The sequence below is a fragment of the Bison bison genome, unplaced genomic scaffold (genome assembly GCF_000754665.1).
Source record: "Bison bison bison isolate TAMUID 2011002044 unplaced genomic scaffold, Bison_UMD1.0 scf7180017864506, whole genome shotgun sequence".
NCBI classification, from domain to species: domain Eukaryota; kingdom Metazoa; phylum Chordata; class Mammalia; order Artiodactyla; family Bovidae; genus Bison; species Bison bison.
The window spans coordinates 1,987,283-2,004,251 of record NW_011495063.1 but is presented as its reverse complement, the minus strand read 5'-3'; the positions used below and the strand labels follow the sequence as shown (position 1 = coordinate 2,004,251).

Sequence of the window (16,969 nt, the reverse complement as noted above, 5' to 3'; positions counted from 1 at the left end):
CCTCCTCAGCATCATTTTTATAAGCCATCTCATTTTACTTCCACATTTTGTTTATTTCCAAGAACCTTCCTATTCTGTCCCCTTTTCACAACAATCTGTTCTTACTTATGGATGCAATAGTTTACCAAGTTCCTGTGAAAGTAGTTATTAGAATTTAACTTTTATTTTTAGCATTAAATTTCCTCCAGGGACTTCCCTGGTGGTCCAGTGGTTAAGAAACCACCTCACAATGCAGGGGATGGGAGTTCAATCCCTGGTTGTGATCTAAGATCCCACATGCTGTGGGACAACTAAGACCACAGCAAAAGATCCCGCATGACACAACAAAAACCCAATGTAGTCAAATAAAAATGCATTTTAAAAATAATTCCAGGTCCAAGTGGTGTTCCTGTGCCTCTTAGGAAAGTCCTCAGATGATGCTGATGTTAACCCCTGGTTAAGAACTACATACTTATCTAAATGATCAAATGGTCACTACTTGTCTCATAGGTCTGAAGGTGCAATAAAACATTTAAACTTGAGATCAGAGAATAAGTCTGAGGATGGGAGGCTGAACACATGGGAGAAACTCTTATCTTACCCAGAGCTTCTCTGAATTCCAATGTTTTATCCAGCTTTGAGACGTATGGGAAACAGAAGGTATTTGAATACAGAATTCTTCAGAAATTGATCATTTCTCAGTCTCCTACACGGTACTGTTAGATCCAAGAGGACAGCAATCATCTCTCTGGCTTACCCTTGAGTCCTCAGTGCCTTGCAAAGACTGACAGGGAAGGCACTCAAATGGTCATTACATGAGTAATGTTATCTTTTAACGTGGTTCACTAACCCCTAACCCATTAGTCACCCTCTTCTGAGTTTATCCCAGTTTGTCACTTCTCTTAAATTTAATCTTGGCCCCTGTCTATGTTCAGAGCAACGAACAAGTCAGTGCATACATATGTCCATTTAAACACTTCCAGCAGACTTGAACATACTCATGTCTGAAGCTTTTACTTTTTAGAGTTGCTATAATGGACAACTCAACTCTAGATAGGATAAAAGGGTCATGCCTGGAACCACACATACCTGTTCCTAAAGAGAGCTTTGTGCATGTGATTACTTAGATCCTCCTGGCTGCATGACTGAAGGTCAAGCTCTCATTTTCATCTGTAGTGATGTGCTCTCCCTTATTTTCAGTTATTATTAGTCCACCTTAAGCTGACCAACCTAGATAGCATATTGAAAAGCAGAGACATTACTTCGCCAACAAAGGTCCATCTAGTCCAGGCTATGGTTTTTCCAGTGGTCATGTATGGATGTGAGAGTTGGACTGTGAAGAAAGCTGAGTGCCGAAGAATTGATGCTTTTGAACTGTGGTGTTGGAGAAGACTCCTGAGAGTCTCTTGGACTGCAAGGAGATCCAACCAGTCCATTCTAAAGGAGATCAGCCCTGGGATTTCTTTGGAAGGAATGATGCTAAAGCTGAAACTCCGGTACTTTGGCCACCTCATGCGAAGAGTTGACTCATTGGAAAAGACTCTGATGCTGGGAGGAATTGGGGGGCAGGAGGAAAAGGGGACAAGAGAGGATGAGATGCCTGGATGGCATCACCGACTCGATGGACATGAGTTTGAGTGAACTCTGGGAGTTGGTGATGGACAGGGAGGCCTGGCGTGCTGCGATTCATGGGGTCACAAGGAGTTGGACACGACTGAGCGACTGAACTGAACTGAAGCTGCCATTGTGAATTTGGCAAAAACAGAGCCTGCTCTCCCTTTGATCCCAATTTCCTAATCACTGCCCTCACTTCCTGTGTGCTAGTGAAAAGGCAAGAGCAATTTACACTGCTTCTGTGTACACCTCGCGAGATTAGGCTTATCTACAATAGACATTTGCTAACCTAGCTTTTGTACACGCCTGGTCTCTCAGTCACACTAATAAAACTTTACAGATCCCTCACTTCCAGTAACTTAAATCATTTTCTATAGCCAGGCATATACTGGATAATATCACTTACCTTTATCTACTCAGTTTCCCTCATCCTTCTAAGACCAGCTTAGCAGACACAATTACTAATTTCAGACAGCAAAAATGTGACCTTTTAAAATTTCATTTTAAAAACTACAACAATTTATCTTAAATAAGGCAACTGCCGATCAGTTGCAAACTGATGAAACAAACTACACACTACTTTAAAACCTTCTGTATTCAAACTTGGTTCACATCTCCTGGCAACGATTTTTAAATCCTTATTTTTGTCTTGTACTTAGTAAAGGTTTCTGTTAACCAAATGTCTCTTCTCTTCCCTCATGAGAATGTCCAATTAGTTGAAGTCTGGAAGGACCTCTCTTCTTTACAAATACAGAGGAGATGTATAGACTTTAAAACAACTCAATTCCAAATTCTTTCACTAGGTGCCAACACGATTATAACAACATAACCCAAACTTCCTCAGGGAGTATTTTTCAGAACTAATTTTTAGAATTAATCATGACAAAGTCTTGTGTTCCATGAATATGTTTCCTGAAGTGACAATTTATAAATTCGACGATTACACATATGTGAGAAACCAGCTCACACCTGTGACATCTTAACACTGTACAGGTGTTTTGACATCTGCCCCCTCCCTCCATATTTAGTCTCTTTGAAATGACAGGAAAAAACCAACCAATCACAGGTTTAATGGGTTTAATAAGTTTACCCCTTCAGGTCCTATTTGCAGCACCCAATATTCCTTTGAAACACCAGACAGACCCAGCAGTGGCCAACAGTCAAGATCAGACCTCCAGAGTTTAAAAGTTCAGGTTCTCTGAGCATCCGTGTTGCAGTGGCACTTGTCCGAAATTGGTACCTCCCTATCTCTGGGGAGCTTTAAATGTACCAGTGAAAAAAGCTTTTTCCCCTGCAAGGGGAAGAAGGAAAGTCATTCCTCAAACCCAGTGGAGATCTGGCTGAGGTCTTTCTTCTGTCCCGTGTCTTCAGGCTTGTGTTTTTGTTTTTGTTTTTTTTTGCAGTGGAGCAAGAGACCAAAATCTAACCTGAGTTACAAGAAACAAGACAGTGATGGCTATAAAGGGAGTGACCAGGAGCAGCGGAGCCTCCTGTCCCTCCCACATCCAATACATGTGCTTCACAGAAAAACAAAAAAACAGGTCCACAAAACACAACAGCTAAAATTACAAAAATCCATTCATCCAAGGGCGGTGGGAGGCAGAAGGGGAAAATGGAAGGGAAATGGCACAGGGAGAGAGTATTCAAATCAGTCCAGGCACGGGCTGGCAAATGCTAGGAAAGAGCTGCAGAAAAACCGGTGGTCCTTTCAGACTCACCAGTGTTTAAAATCCATACTGGTCGCAGGAAGATTCTGCCTTACGTGCACCAGAGACAAAAATCTGGATTCCTCAGAGAGAAGGGAATGTGGGCAGGGCCCTTGGCAGGGTGGGCCCTGCCTTCCCTGGGAGAGGTGGAGGTGAACCAGAGAAGAGCCGCCACAGCATCCTTCCGATCCCACCCGGCCCCTCCGGATGGCGGGTGACCGACTCAGCGGCCTGTGGCAGCCTTCAGTTTGGCAGGAGACGGGTGCGGCGAGGGTAATTTTTCTGCAGAAGTGGAGCTGCTCAGGGCCGACTGTAGGTAGACCGTCTTATGGAAGAGTCTGTTGCTTAAGAAAACCACCAAGGAGAAGAGGCGCAACTGGAAAAGGCTGCAAGGCAAGAGAGACCCAACCTGTTAGACCAGCCAGCTGAGAAAAACCGTTTTAATCATTTGGCCACTTATTTGACTATTTTCAATTTAAAATGATACAGGGGAAAACAAGACCACTGAAATTTGATTAAGCGACTATAGATATTGGACACGCAGATTAAACAGGTAGCAACTACAGAAAGCGCTGGGATTGTCACTGTCAGGAGGGCCGTGGAATCGGGTTCGATCCCTGATCCAGGAGGATCCCACATGCCACAGAGCAACCAAGCGCGTGCACCACAACTACTGAGCCTGTGATCTAGAGCCCACGATCCGCAGCACGAGAGAAGCCACCTCAACGAGAAGCCCGTGCACTGCAACTAGAGAGAAGCCCCTGCTCGCCGCAAACAGAAAAAAGCCCATGCAGCAGCAAAGACCCAGCACAGCCAAAATAAAGACTTCAAGCTGTGGTCTGAAGATATCATATGCTAGGTATGGTTCACTTGCAGGAGAGTTCCAAGAGAAAGTCAATTACGCTAAGATACACACTTAACATTAGTGGATAGCAAGAACATGTGAGACCCTAAAGCAGACTGGAAATTTTTCTAATGCATGTGTCCTCACTGACTTAACCAAAACTGTCAAAAGATTGAGTTTTTTTCTGAAGTGATCTAATTTCCAGAGTGCTACTATTGCTAAAGATTCAGTTTTAAAATACTGTTTTGTTATCATTATCAATAAACTCATGTGGCCACATCACATGACCCAGTATTTTTAAAAATGTGGCCATTCTTACAAAATGAGCTTAACTACAGGTATAGGCGTCTTATTCAGTGAACTGTTACATTTTAAGAATATGTATAAATATGTATAATAGCATCAATTTTTGAAACAGAAATGCACACATATGCATGGGGAAAATCTTGGGATATATCCCAAAAGTGCTACTCTCATAAAACTGTATATTAATATTTTCCTGCAATGTGAGGAAAATAATGTCACAAACTTCAGCAACTTTTCAGTTGTAGAATAAGCACCCTATAGTGTGTTAATGACTGAAACTGTAATTGTCTTCAGGTTGTGTCCTAGTCTGTCAAGTTCTGCTAGACAGAATTGTAAAATTGTTTCCTTAACAAACATTTTTCTCATTTGTAAAAAAAAAAAAACATCAGTTATACAGTTTTTTTTAAAAACTGTAAAAATGTCTCATTCACATAACTGCAGTGTTACAACCCCAGTATTTTAGACAGAAAATACTTGCTACATTTTAGCTAATACTGGCTAATACTTACTATGCTTTGCCAGGGGTCTTTGCTTCATTGGCGCTGATAATGAATAAAGGAAAGAGGATAGAGAAGAGGCAGCCACTGTTTGTGAGGGAAAAAAAAAAGAATTAGTCACCTTCAAAATAGCCATGACTTTGAAGATATTAGAAGCCCAAAGTTAGTTACCTCCAGTGCTAAATAGCATGGCTTGATGGACCCTTAATCTATCAAACATATGTTTAAAAAAATTTTTTTTTAAAAAAAGGATTTTTCTAAACACAGGCTATGTTTAACATTGTTCCAGGAAGCAACATAGAAGAAAGAATATGGGATATAGGATCATGCAGACAATATTTTAATGCTAGGAATTCCTTGGCAGTCCAATGGTTACAATTTCATGCTTCCACTGCAGGGGGGCTAAGATCCTGCATTCTTCAATGTGTGGCCCCCCACAAAAAATAAAATAATGCTAACTGACAGACATCTGTGACTATCTGTCAGGGAGAAAAATCCTACAGACCTCTAGACGGCCAAGTAAAAATGCAGAATGCCTAGTACAGAACCAGTGCACTCAAGGCGCTCCCTACACTGAGTTATTATTGTTATTATTATTACTTTTCTTTAAACTAGTTCCCTCCAAGTCCTTGCAGTCCAATTACCTGACAATGTAGGAGGACTGCATTGCTGTGAGGAAAGCCAGGGGCAAACCAAATCCAAAGTAGTAAGGCCAATTCCTTTCTATGTTTGATAACCGCTGGTGCATTTCAATTCCTAAAACAAGGAGCCAACATAATTAGGCTGCATTACTTCCTTTTAGTCAAATGACTAAATATCACTGACAATTTATTTGAGGTTTAAGTTTTAGGTTCAGATCTGCTATTTACAATACAACTAAAGTATACTAGAATTGCCCAAATCCCATAAAGCTTCCATGCAAAGATTTTACAACTGAACCATCACAATTCAAAGCTGGCAAGCCAAGTGAATTCTGCATTCAATACCAGCAGCATCCTATGTCAGTATTAGTTTTGAACAAAGCAAGATATATCAAAAAAAAAAAGGCAGCCATCCTCTAGAAATCAATTAATCTCTTTCAACCATCCACACCCAAATATACCAAGGACTTTCAACATATCCCTCAAATGATCTGTATGCACCAGCATCAAACTAACTTCTCTGATTCAGAATAACTGGTGCTTTTACGCCACCTTATGGCTCTGTCAGAGCTACATGACATTGAGCTCCACAGGGTAGTCCTACAGGGCTACACCCCCCAGCACCAAAGGGTTAAAAAAACCTCTAAGCCAAATGTAAGTCCCCTCTTGCCAAAAAGGCTGCTTCATCCCAATGATGGGTTTGCCAAGGGCCTCAGTGTTGAAGAATTTAAGAAGTTTCCTTGGCAGCACCATTTCCAAACTGGGCCTCCAAGCTCTTGAGTTTCTTTGGACAGGCTTACCTTTATTGAACCAACGATATTCGAAGCAGTATAGTGAGTAGAGGAGAGACATATGCAGGAGACTAACCAGCTGACCAACAAGATGGATGGGAAAGAGACTCACAAACATCCCCTGAAGAACAAGTATGGAAAAGCTTAATTCCAACACTTCAGAGACCTAACACTGTTCACCTGTCACTCTGAGTTATTGCTCTTGCTCTCTACGCAGACAGCCAGAGAGCTGCTTCTAAAGTTTCTAAAAGAGCAGGTGAGTGCAGAAGGCTCAGGGTGGCTGGTAAGAGCAGGTAAATTCATGTTGTTTTTTTTTTAAATAATTTTATGATTTTAAAAGTCTCTAGTTGTTTCTATGAAAAATGATTTAAAAATCAATACCTCCCATAAACATATCTGCTCAGTATAAACGGGATACCCTGTTTTTGTGAAGCTCCCTCTAGTGGATCTTTCTTTAATCCGCCCATGTGCCCGGAAGGCCAGTCTCACCTGGAGAAGGAAGAGAGCCTGAAGCAAGAGGTTGAAGAGCATGTCAGCAATTATTTTGCTGACACTAGGAAATGGGTGAGGTTTCCTCCCAGATACCTCGAATGCCAAGTCCGCTATATCCTGCAAGAGAGAAAAGAGCTCACCAAAACGTTCAGTCACTCAGTCGTGTCCGACTCTGCAACCCCATGAACCGCAGCACGCCAGGCCTCCCTGTCCATCACAAACCCCCGGAGTTCACCCAAACCCATGTCCATTGAGTAGGTGATGCCATCGAACCATCTCATCCTCTGTCGTCCCCTTCTCCTCCCGCCCTCAATCTTTCCCAGCATCAGGGTCTTTTCCAATGAGTCAGCTCTTATCAAGTGGCCAACGTATTGGAGTTTCAGCTTCAACATCAGTCCCTCCAATGAACACCCAGGACTGATCTTCTTTAGGATGGACTGGTTGGATCTCCCCGCAGTCCAAGGGACTCTCAGGAGTCTTCTCCAACACCACAGTTCAAAAGCATCAATTCTTCGGCGCTCAGCCTTCTTTAGAGTCCAACTCTCACATGTCCACTGGAAAAACCATAGCCTTTACTAGACAGACCTTTGTTGGCAAAGTACTATCTCTGCTTTTTAATATGCTGTCTAGGTTGGTCATAACTTCCTTCCAAGGAGCAAGCGTCTCTTTATTTCGTGGCTGCAATCACCATCCGTGGTGGTTTTGGAGTCCAGAAAAATAAAGTCAGCCACTGTGTCCACTGTTTCCCCATCTATTTGCCATGAATTAAATGGCCTAATTATCCATCCCCAAAGTGAAGGCCACTAATTTGCCATGAGACCTACCAGGGGAGAAAAGCCCCTGGACACCTGGCCATGAGACACCCTTGTGAGCTGAGAGAATAATTTCATTTTACAAGAGCCCAGAGCTCACCCGCTGGCTGCCTGACCAAGAAAAGTTCAGGCTGTGGAGTCGCTCCCTACGTAGCTACTAAATTGACAGACTGAAATCTGCCACCTGGTGACCAATCATGCCGTCAGACCCAGACTCCATGCTGCCCTGGACCGACCTGAAACCAAATCGCGTTGACGACTTTGCTGAGCACAAAGAGGGGGAGCACCCAGAGAGCACTGAAAATTGATGTGAGGAAGAACTCCAGCCACGACCAGACATCCCCGTGTAGCGATGGGTCACCTAGGACAGCAGGGAGGGCTTATTAGTTTACCTGGAGAAAGGGAAAGCCAGAAGAGCAAAGGTGCATCCCCTGATTTGTGACTGTGCTTCCCCTCCACACACACACCTTTGCTTCTTGCCAGCACATCACTGTACCTGTGCCAGGTAGTCTTACTTTGTCATAGAAACACCACATTCTGGCCATGACTCCAATTCAGAGCGGCCATGGATATGTGCTGCTTACTTGGACACAAAAGTGCTCACGTGGTGGTGGCCGACAGGTCAGTGACTAGTGGTCACTGGATGCAGGAATCCACCTGAGTTCATATTCCAGCTTCGCCACTTACTAATGGGTTAACCTTGGTAACCAATTTGCATTTCCTCATCTACGAAACGGTATCCACAGCAATACCTACTCAAAGGGTTGCTGAGAGATTTGACTTAGAGGAATCTGCCTTGCAAAGCAGGGGACATGGGTTTGATCCCTGGTCACAGAACTAAGACCCCACATGCCTCAGGGCAAATATGGCCTGATGCAGTCAAACAAATAAATACATAAAAAACCTAAAGCTCCGGGTTCAAAGTAAGTGCCCAATAAACTGAGGGAGACAGGAAAAACCTCCCCCCTCTATCCTGGGCAGAGAGCACAGAGCAACGGAGTCACTTACCAATAATCTGGGCCGTTACTGATTGAAGGACGGGAATAAACACTCGATAAAACAAGAGGAGACTGAACTAAAGGAGAGAAGCAACAAGGTAAGCATCAAAAGCCCTTCTTTAAAACAAGAATTTCAAGTTTCAGCATACTCATTTTCCAGATGGAAGTGCCTTTTATCAATCAGGAGTCCTGCAGTGGCATCAAAACCGGACTCGCTGCTCTTTACCAGTCCTCCAGCGAGAGGCACACACCTGACACTGCCTAGGCTGCTCTTTACCAGTCCTCCAGCGAGAGGCACACACCTGACACTGCCCATGGAAACAAACTTTGGGGGCACAGGAGCCCAAGTCAATCAGTATTCGTGCCAATACTAAGAACGCAGTCAGCACAGGAGCACAAGTCAATCAGTATTTGTGCCAAGACTAAGAATGCAGCCATATTTTATTAATTAAAACTAACACCTAAAAACATCTGTGAAATGTTTAGATTAACAAGTTGAATTATACTGAATTTCAAGTCAAAGAAAATATTTTGACTCTTTGTTTTTCAAAGTACTCAAATTTCTCCTGGGGCTGTGTTGGTTCTTGGTCAACTGTAGACAACTTTCTGGTGTGAGTTTCCACAGTAATCAGTTTGAGGACACTGCTATGACCAGCTGACGGGAGAGCCTTGCTCATGTCCATCTGTCCCTCCCCTTTGAGCCTCCACAGTCACTCTGAACCAAAATGTCCAGACAATGTCATGAGAAATTGTTACCTATGACAATAAAACTTGTTAAGTCATTTAACAAAAGAGTGTATGTGCAGGGCTGTCCCTGACATTTACATACAAGAAGTCTGAGGGGACATAAAATGACTGAAAATGCACAGAATCCCGAGTGATGGCCTTAGGAATGTATTACTACGTGAAAGTTACCTGTCTCAGGTTTAAGAAGACAGCTGAGAACCATGAACACTGTAACAACCTGAATAAAGATGCTTCCAAGGCACTTGGAATTTGAGGAAAAAGAACTTACCCAGAAAACTCCACCATTCCAAGCGCAGCACTGAAAAATTCTGCTCACAATACGTGGTTCACTGGAAAAGACCACATGTATTTAGCTCAACAGGTACATAGGCTATTTCCATATTGTCATTCAGCAGCTCTGTAGCACCATATTATTTTTTAGCACCTATTGTTCTTCCAATGTTCTCTCCTAATATCAATGGGAAAGGCTAAAAATATTTCAAGAGAAGCATTTTTTTCTTAAAAACAAAACAAACAAATAAACTCCTTTATTTCCTAAGTCCAAGACTGGAGAAGATTAGAAGGGAATGTCAGGTTCTTTTATCAAATTCCACATAGGTGCTCCTAGAAGCATCCACTCAGCCAAAAATATTTTTTATGCTTCTCTATTCACCATTCTTGGAGAAGGAAATGGCAACCCACTCTAGTATTCTTGCCTAGGAAATCCCATGGACAGGAGCCTGGTGGGCTATAGCCCCTGGGGTCGCAAAGAGACGGACATAACTTAGCAACTAAAACAACGATATTCATCATTCTGATTTCTTTTAGACACCACAATATTGTGAACAAGGATTACTGCTAGACCTCAGTTTAATTCAGTGTGAGGGAAGTGGGGAAAAATCACCTGTAAATTTTATGGGGAGAGAGTACAAAAGACAAATAATGCGGTACTGAAACTCCACATCATTATGTAGTGTCTGAATTTTATGCTCAATCTGATCACTTCCTAAAGAGCCCCCCTACCCCCGACTGGAAGGGAGTTCAGATGCTCCCTGACCTCAGCCTCCACTCCTTACCTCTCCTGCTTCCTCTCTATGCTCTGGGCTCTCCTCTGAGCCAGGATACTGCTTGCCCTTCTTCGACGCTGCTCCTCTCTCTTTTGTTGAATTCGAGCATCTAGCTTTGAGATGGTACAAATTCCCCAGATGGAGTCTTTGATTCCCTGTCGACATGAGTATTTATTATTTTTAAAGAGGGAAAATTATGGATCAGAAGACTTCTCAAAGTTAGATACAATGAAATAATAGTGTAAATCATTCTACTTAGTTTGCTACAAGGCTGAAGTGACCCTTGATATTCTTCCGTTTAGAAATCATTCCCAATTTACAGAAGAGTTGCAAGAATGGAGAAATTCCTAATATCCTTTCTCGAAATCACCAGTTGCTGTGCCACACTGTTATTTACGGGCTTCCCTGGTGGCTCAGAGGTTAAAGAGTCTGCCTCCAATGCAGGAGACCTGGGTTCGATCCCTGGGTCAGGAAGATCCCCTGGAGAAGGAAATGGTAACCACTCCAGTATTCTTGCCTGGAGAATCCCATGGATGGAGAAGCCTGGTAGGCTACGGTCCACGGGGTCGCAAAGAGTCGGACATGACTGAGCGACTTCACTGTATACATATATACTCATTTCTTTCTGGATCATTTGAGTAGGTTGCTATATCGTGTCTCTTTACTTACAACTGTTCATTGTGTATTTCCTAAGAACAATGATATTCCTTAATACAAGATCAGTTCAGTCAGTTCAGTTGCTCAGTCGTGTCCAACTCTTTGCGATCCCCATGAACCACAGCATGCCAGGCCTCCCTGTCCATCACCAACTCCCGGAGTCCACCCAAACCCATGTCCATTGAGCCGGTGATGCCATCCATCCATCTCATCCTCTGTCGTCCCCTTCTCCTGCCCTCAATCTTTCCCAGCATCAGAGTCTTTTCCAATGAGTTCATACTACAATTTCCCCATTTGTCTCCGAAATGCCCTCTACAGCATTTTTACCCACCGCATACCAGACATCAGTTCAGAATCACACTTTGCACTTAGCTCTAGTATCTCTTTAGTCTCCCTCCATTAGGAACAGCTCTATAGCTGTCTTTCTTTTTGAAGTATACACGTCAGTTATTTTATGCGGTGCCCTCAATTTAGGTTTGTGACTCATGATTAGACCCCAGGTTACACATTTTTAGCAGGAGTTATCACCTAAGGGGGGCTTCCCAGGTGGAAAAGAGTGGTAAAGAATCCACATGCCAGTACAAGAGACATGGGATTGAATCCTGGGTCGGGAAGATCCCCAGAGAAGGAAACGGCAACCCACTCAAGTATCCTTGCATGGGAAATCCCAGAGAGAGGAGTCTGGTGGACTGTAGTCCATGAGGTCGAAAAAGAGTTAGACATGACATAGCGACGAAACAACAAGAATCACGTAAGTGATGGTGTGCCTTTCCAGGTGTTACACCCAGAAGCACGTGATGTCTGTGTCGGCCCTTGCAGGTGACACTGATTCTACATATTTGGAAGGTGTTATCCAGCTCCATTGTATGGCTGCAAATTTTTCTCCTTGCAACCAGTAAGGAATCTGTGGGCAGACATTTCTGAGACCAGGCAAATATCCTGCTCATCAAGTCCTCTTCCCTAGATTTGGGCATCAATTAACAAGTCTTGATCAAACCAATCTTGAATAACACGTTGCAAAATAGTGGTTTTCTAATCCATCTAAGAGTTACCAATACTGTTAAGCCAAGTTATAGCCCTCCTTGATACTCTTCTAATATCAGTTGAATGCCTACAAGTATGATTTACATCCTGTATCAAACCAGTGATACAAGGATAGATTAAACACTGGTCTCCAAAAAGGACCGGGGCTGGACCAAGGCTGAAGAAGACACAAAGAAATAATTAGCATAAAAGTATGAAAAGCTATTGCTGAGTAAGACAGAAACAGCATGGCAGTATAGCTGGAGAAGAATGTCTTTAAACATGTATGGAGAGGGAGAGAATGATTAAGTCTATAAGTCACTGACGGGACCACTTGCCAATAACTGTAAGAGCCCCAGTGGTAGAAAGGTTACTGTCATTACCACGAACATTAGACCTGCCTATTACCCAGTTCAAAGGACTACCCTCATTCATCGACCCACTTTCATATCGAGCGTCCTTAATGAGCTAGACATCAGTCATATGGACGTGCTTAAGAAACTCATAACTCGGCAGGAAAAGTACGTAAGTAAACAACAACAATGTATAGTTTAGTAAGTGCCAGAACAGTTTTATATCCAAAGTAGAGAGGGAAGAACTAGGGTATTCAACATCATCAAGAAGCAGAAAAAGGTATTCTAGAAACAATGGTCAACCTGGATTTAAGAATGACATTTTCTCCTATTATGAGCAAAAACAAATTTTAGAGAAAATTGTCAGAATACAGAGAAATGGACATGTTTATGAACTACACACTGAAAGGAGCATACACTGGCAAGGTTCACATGATCTTTTACTTATGAGTAATGTTTATTCTTATTTTGCTTTTTAACTTGAGTCTTCCACCAACAGTTTAAAATTTTGAGATCATTAAGTTCAAGTGGCTTAAGGCCTAGCATGTGCCAGGATGACGACAGGATCCCCACCTCTGATACTTGCAGTCTGTCTGGGGCAGACAAACACACAAAGTGCATGCTGTATAACTGATCCACAGTTGACATTTTATCGCACAAGAATGGCAAGACAAGGATGTAAGGTATTAAAAGAAGGTCACATTGCATGAATTCGCTTTGGCCCTTCTAAGATATTCCTTCAATTCCACCTCTTTTAATCAAAGGAAATAAACTTATAAACACTCCCACTCCCAGGCAGAACTGGTCTCTCTCCTGCCCTCAAGAATAAAGCGACAGGGGCTCCAACTAGGGCACTGGACCTCAGACATCACTATAACGGAATGTCACACGATAGATCATTCAGGTTACTGGGTCCTAAACAGACCTTTATGGCTCTGTTGATTAGGGGGTCCTAAATGTCCCTTTAATGGGACATTTTCCTAGAGCATCATCATCTCCGCCTTGTAGATTGGAGAATAAGAGAGGTTCTATACTGTAGATCCAAACAAAGTAGGTTAGGTATTAGCATTACACCAATGTTCATTGCTTGGTTTTCAACAATATACCACAGTTACATAAGATGGCAATATTAGGAGAACCTGGTGAAGGATACAGTGGAGCTCTCTGTATGACCCTACAACTTTTCTGCAAGTCTAAAATTATTCCAAAATAAAGTTTAGGGAATTCCCTGGTGGTCCGGTGGTTAGGACTCCATGCTCTCAAGGTTAAGGGCCCGATTCAATCCCTAGTAGGGGAACTAAGATTCCACAATTCACTTGGCATGGTAAAAAAAAAAATACAGTTTAAAAAAAAAAAAGACGGTCTGGGCCCAAGCTGAACAGGGTCCCCATACTACAGACATTCACTAGACAGGTCTCCCAAGTTTCTGTGAGATGCAGGATAATTCCTCTCTCTTGAGTAGTATGGATTAGAGTGAAAACCTGTATGTGAAGAATCCAACAAATATAACAACACTACGTAACAGATTTTCTAGTCCGTTCTTGCAGCAAAAGGGTCAGAAGAAGACTGGACGTACTCACCCTGGCAAGGTCCTGCAGAAAGGTTTTGACACTGTCAGCCATCTCTTTACCGCCCAAACTATCAGCTACACAAAGGAGAGAGAAGTGTCCCCAGATTTTTCATTATGAAGGACCTGCAAATAGATGGAGTATAATCAAGGAAAAATATTTATCTTCAAGTTACATGACGACGTTTTCCACATACTTGTCTAACAGGAGTGCAGTAGATTCTATCAGTTACATAGATACTAGCAAGTGAACTAAGTGAGATTATAGCTGTAACTGCTGAAAAACCTGAAATCAACCATTTTTAAGTCACTTACCTACCTTTCACTTTTATTCGGGGTAAATGTGCTCTTGGACCAGTAGCCTCTTCTCTGGGCCATGATGTCCCTAACTATTCCTCCTCCGTCGTCGTTCAGTTGCTAAGTTGTGCCCAACTCTGTGACCCGTGAACTGCAACACACCAGGCTTTCCTGTCTTTCACTATCTCCCAGAGTTCGCGCAAACTCATGTCCACTGAGTCAATGATGCCATCCAATCATCCCTGTCACCCTCTTCTCTTCCTGCCCTCTATCCTTCCCAGCATCAGGGTCTTTTCCAATGAGTTGCATCAGGTTACCATCCCTTCTACATGTCCCAAGTATTTTTGAGATCCAAGATCATGAGTGACAATTACACTTCAATATCCTCTTAAGCAATATTTGTGCTTGATGTTACGTGAATGCAAATACAAGAGCAAGATGAAAGTTCTAACAAAAATTGTTAAATACGCACTTCATACACAGGGCCCTCCGGCAGCGGTAAGTTTGGATGATGATGTGAAATTTCCCACCAAGACCCTCAAATATGCCTTTTCTGTTTTCCAACTTTAAATATATACATACATATGTAAAATTTTAATAAGCATGCAAAAAATAATGAATTTTAAACTAGGCCAAAAAAAGGTTAAGTTCACATATACAAATATTCTTTAACACACTATAACTTTCCCACTGTATTTTTTGAGTCCATCTATGTCTCTGCAAACAACTCAACTTTGCTCCTTTTTACGGCTGAGTAGTACTCCACTGTTGTACTCCCTCTGTTGATGGACATCTAGGTTGTTTACATGTCTTGGCTATTGTAAACAGTGCTGTAATGAACATAGGGTTGCGTGGGTCTTTTTGAGTGTGACTTTTTGAGTTATGGTTTTCTCTGGGTTCCCACTGTATTTTTTTATTAGGTGAATGAAAAACCTAGCTTCACAAAATAATAACTTGAAAGTTCACATGTATAAATATTCTTAGAATATTAGGCTCCCAAGTAATGTGTTTAAGGTGAACGAAGAACCCATTTTCAAAAATTTAATTAAGAACTTGGGATTCTAAACTTCTCAAATGTGACTTAATCAATCTGAGATATCCTCAGTTTAAGAGAGAGCGCATAATGACAGTATCACAGGCAGCTTCTATAAATCTCAAATTTCAAAACATAAGCACCCTTTGCTTAATGACCACTTCATCAAACTATACCTTACTGACCCAACTGGACTACTGCCACCCAGAACAGGAAGAGCAGGGAATACAGCAGTAGGAAGGCAACTTGCCCAACACTGTATGTTCCATCTGCTCCTTGGGTCAAATCCTACACAGATACACTCAGAGTCAGGTGAACAGTTAATGCTCGTGATGATACATAAGACACTGGTTGCTAAAGACTATCACAGATTCACTCTTAATCGTCTACTTCCTCATCGATGAATTAAGGGTATTAAATTTCTTCCTAGGTGTTGAGTATACAGCGCAATAACATGAAAATAAAACCTTAACTTCTAATATAAACATAATCCTACTACAGAATGAGCTAGTTTGGGAGTTTAAGGAAACAGATTACTTAGTCTGGGTTTCTCATAAGGCCCTGACACAACTTGAAGCGTGTTGGTCCTAATTCAAGGGGAAGAGCTCTGTTACCTGAACCATGGCCATTAACACCTGGCTTCTGCAGGGCTTCCCTTGTGGCTCAGCTGGTAAAGAATCCGCCTGCCATGCGGGAGACCTGGGTTCCATCCCTGGGTTGGGACGATCCCCTGGAGAAGGGAAAGGCTACCCACTCCAGTATTCTGGCCTGGAGAATTTCATGGACTATACAGTCCGTGGGGTAGCAAAGAGTCGGGCACGACTGAGCGACTTTCACTCTGCAGGTAACAAGTCGCGAGTTACCTACTGACCAACAGGGGCTTTGAGGACAAGTCACTTCAATTTTACACGGAGACCCTACCAGCCTTGCTACAGAAATAGGTGAATTATCCGGTTTGACAAAAAAGGTCAGACATGGAGAAAAACCTGCCACAACTGGAGACCAGAGACTGAATAATAATACGGAGGGAATCCTCGAACTAAGGTGAAAATGAATGAGATACATCTAGTTCACATGATTTCACAGACGGAGGAACTGAGTCTCTGAAGTTAAATGGCTTGCCCAAGATTACAGCACGCGAAAGGCTACAGAGAACTTCAAAACCCCCGTATTCCAACCCTCAGTCGAGACTGTCTACTCAAGCTTTGCAATGAGGAATTTTGTTTAACCAGAGCATCCCAGGGACAAAATGTTTCTTACGCCTGTAAACACAGCTGGCCATTAAATTCCTAAGCAGTCATGAGAACGGACCGAGTATCTACTGAGGCACAGTCCTGTACTTTCATTTCTAAGTCACTAAACCCAAGTCCGGAAGGCAGGTGGCTGTCACATCCCACTCCAGGTCTGCTAAAGGTAAGCATCCTCTCTTCTCACCGGGCTCCGCGGACGCTCGGAACCCACAGGTCCCTTCGGACCCGTCTCCCTGCAGCTCCTGGGCAAACTCCAGTAGAGGCTGGTCTCTCTCGGCAACCAGAGCCGTGCACGAGGCGCGGGGCAAGCTCACTT

At 42.8% G+C, this 16,969-nt stretch overlaps 1 protein-coding gene across 1 annotated transcript; it reads right to left on the bottom strand.

Annotated features, from left to right (window-relative positions):
* Positions 1–2,653: 2,653 nt before the first annotated feature.
* Positions 2,654–16,969, bottom strand: EI24 (etoposide induced 2.4). The gene is made up of 11 exons (XM_010829464.1): positions 16,838–16,969; positions 14,087–14,199; positions 10,483–10,628; positions 9,696–9,756; positions 8,691–8,757; positions 7,919–8,043; positions 6,868–6,987; positions 6,388–6,499; positions 5,591–5,702; positions 4,959–5,033; positions 2,654–3,685 (listed from the first exon to the last, which is right to left on the bottom strand). The coding sequence occupies exons 2-11, from the start codon at positions 14,126–14,128 to the stop codon at positions 3,523–3,525; spliced, it is 1,023 nt and encodes a 340-aa protein (XP_010827766.1). The 5' UTR covers positions 14,129–14,199; positions 16,838–16,969; the 3' UTR covers positions 2,654–3,522.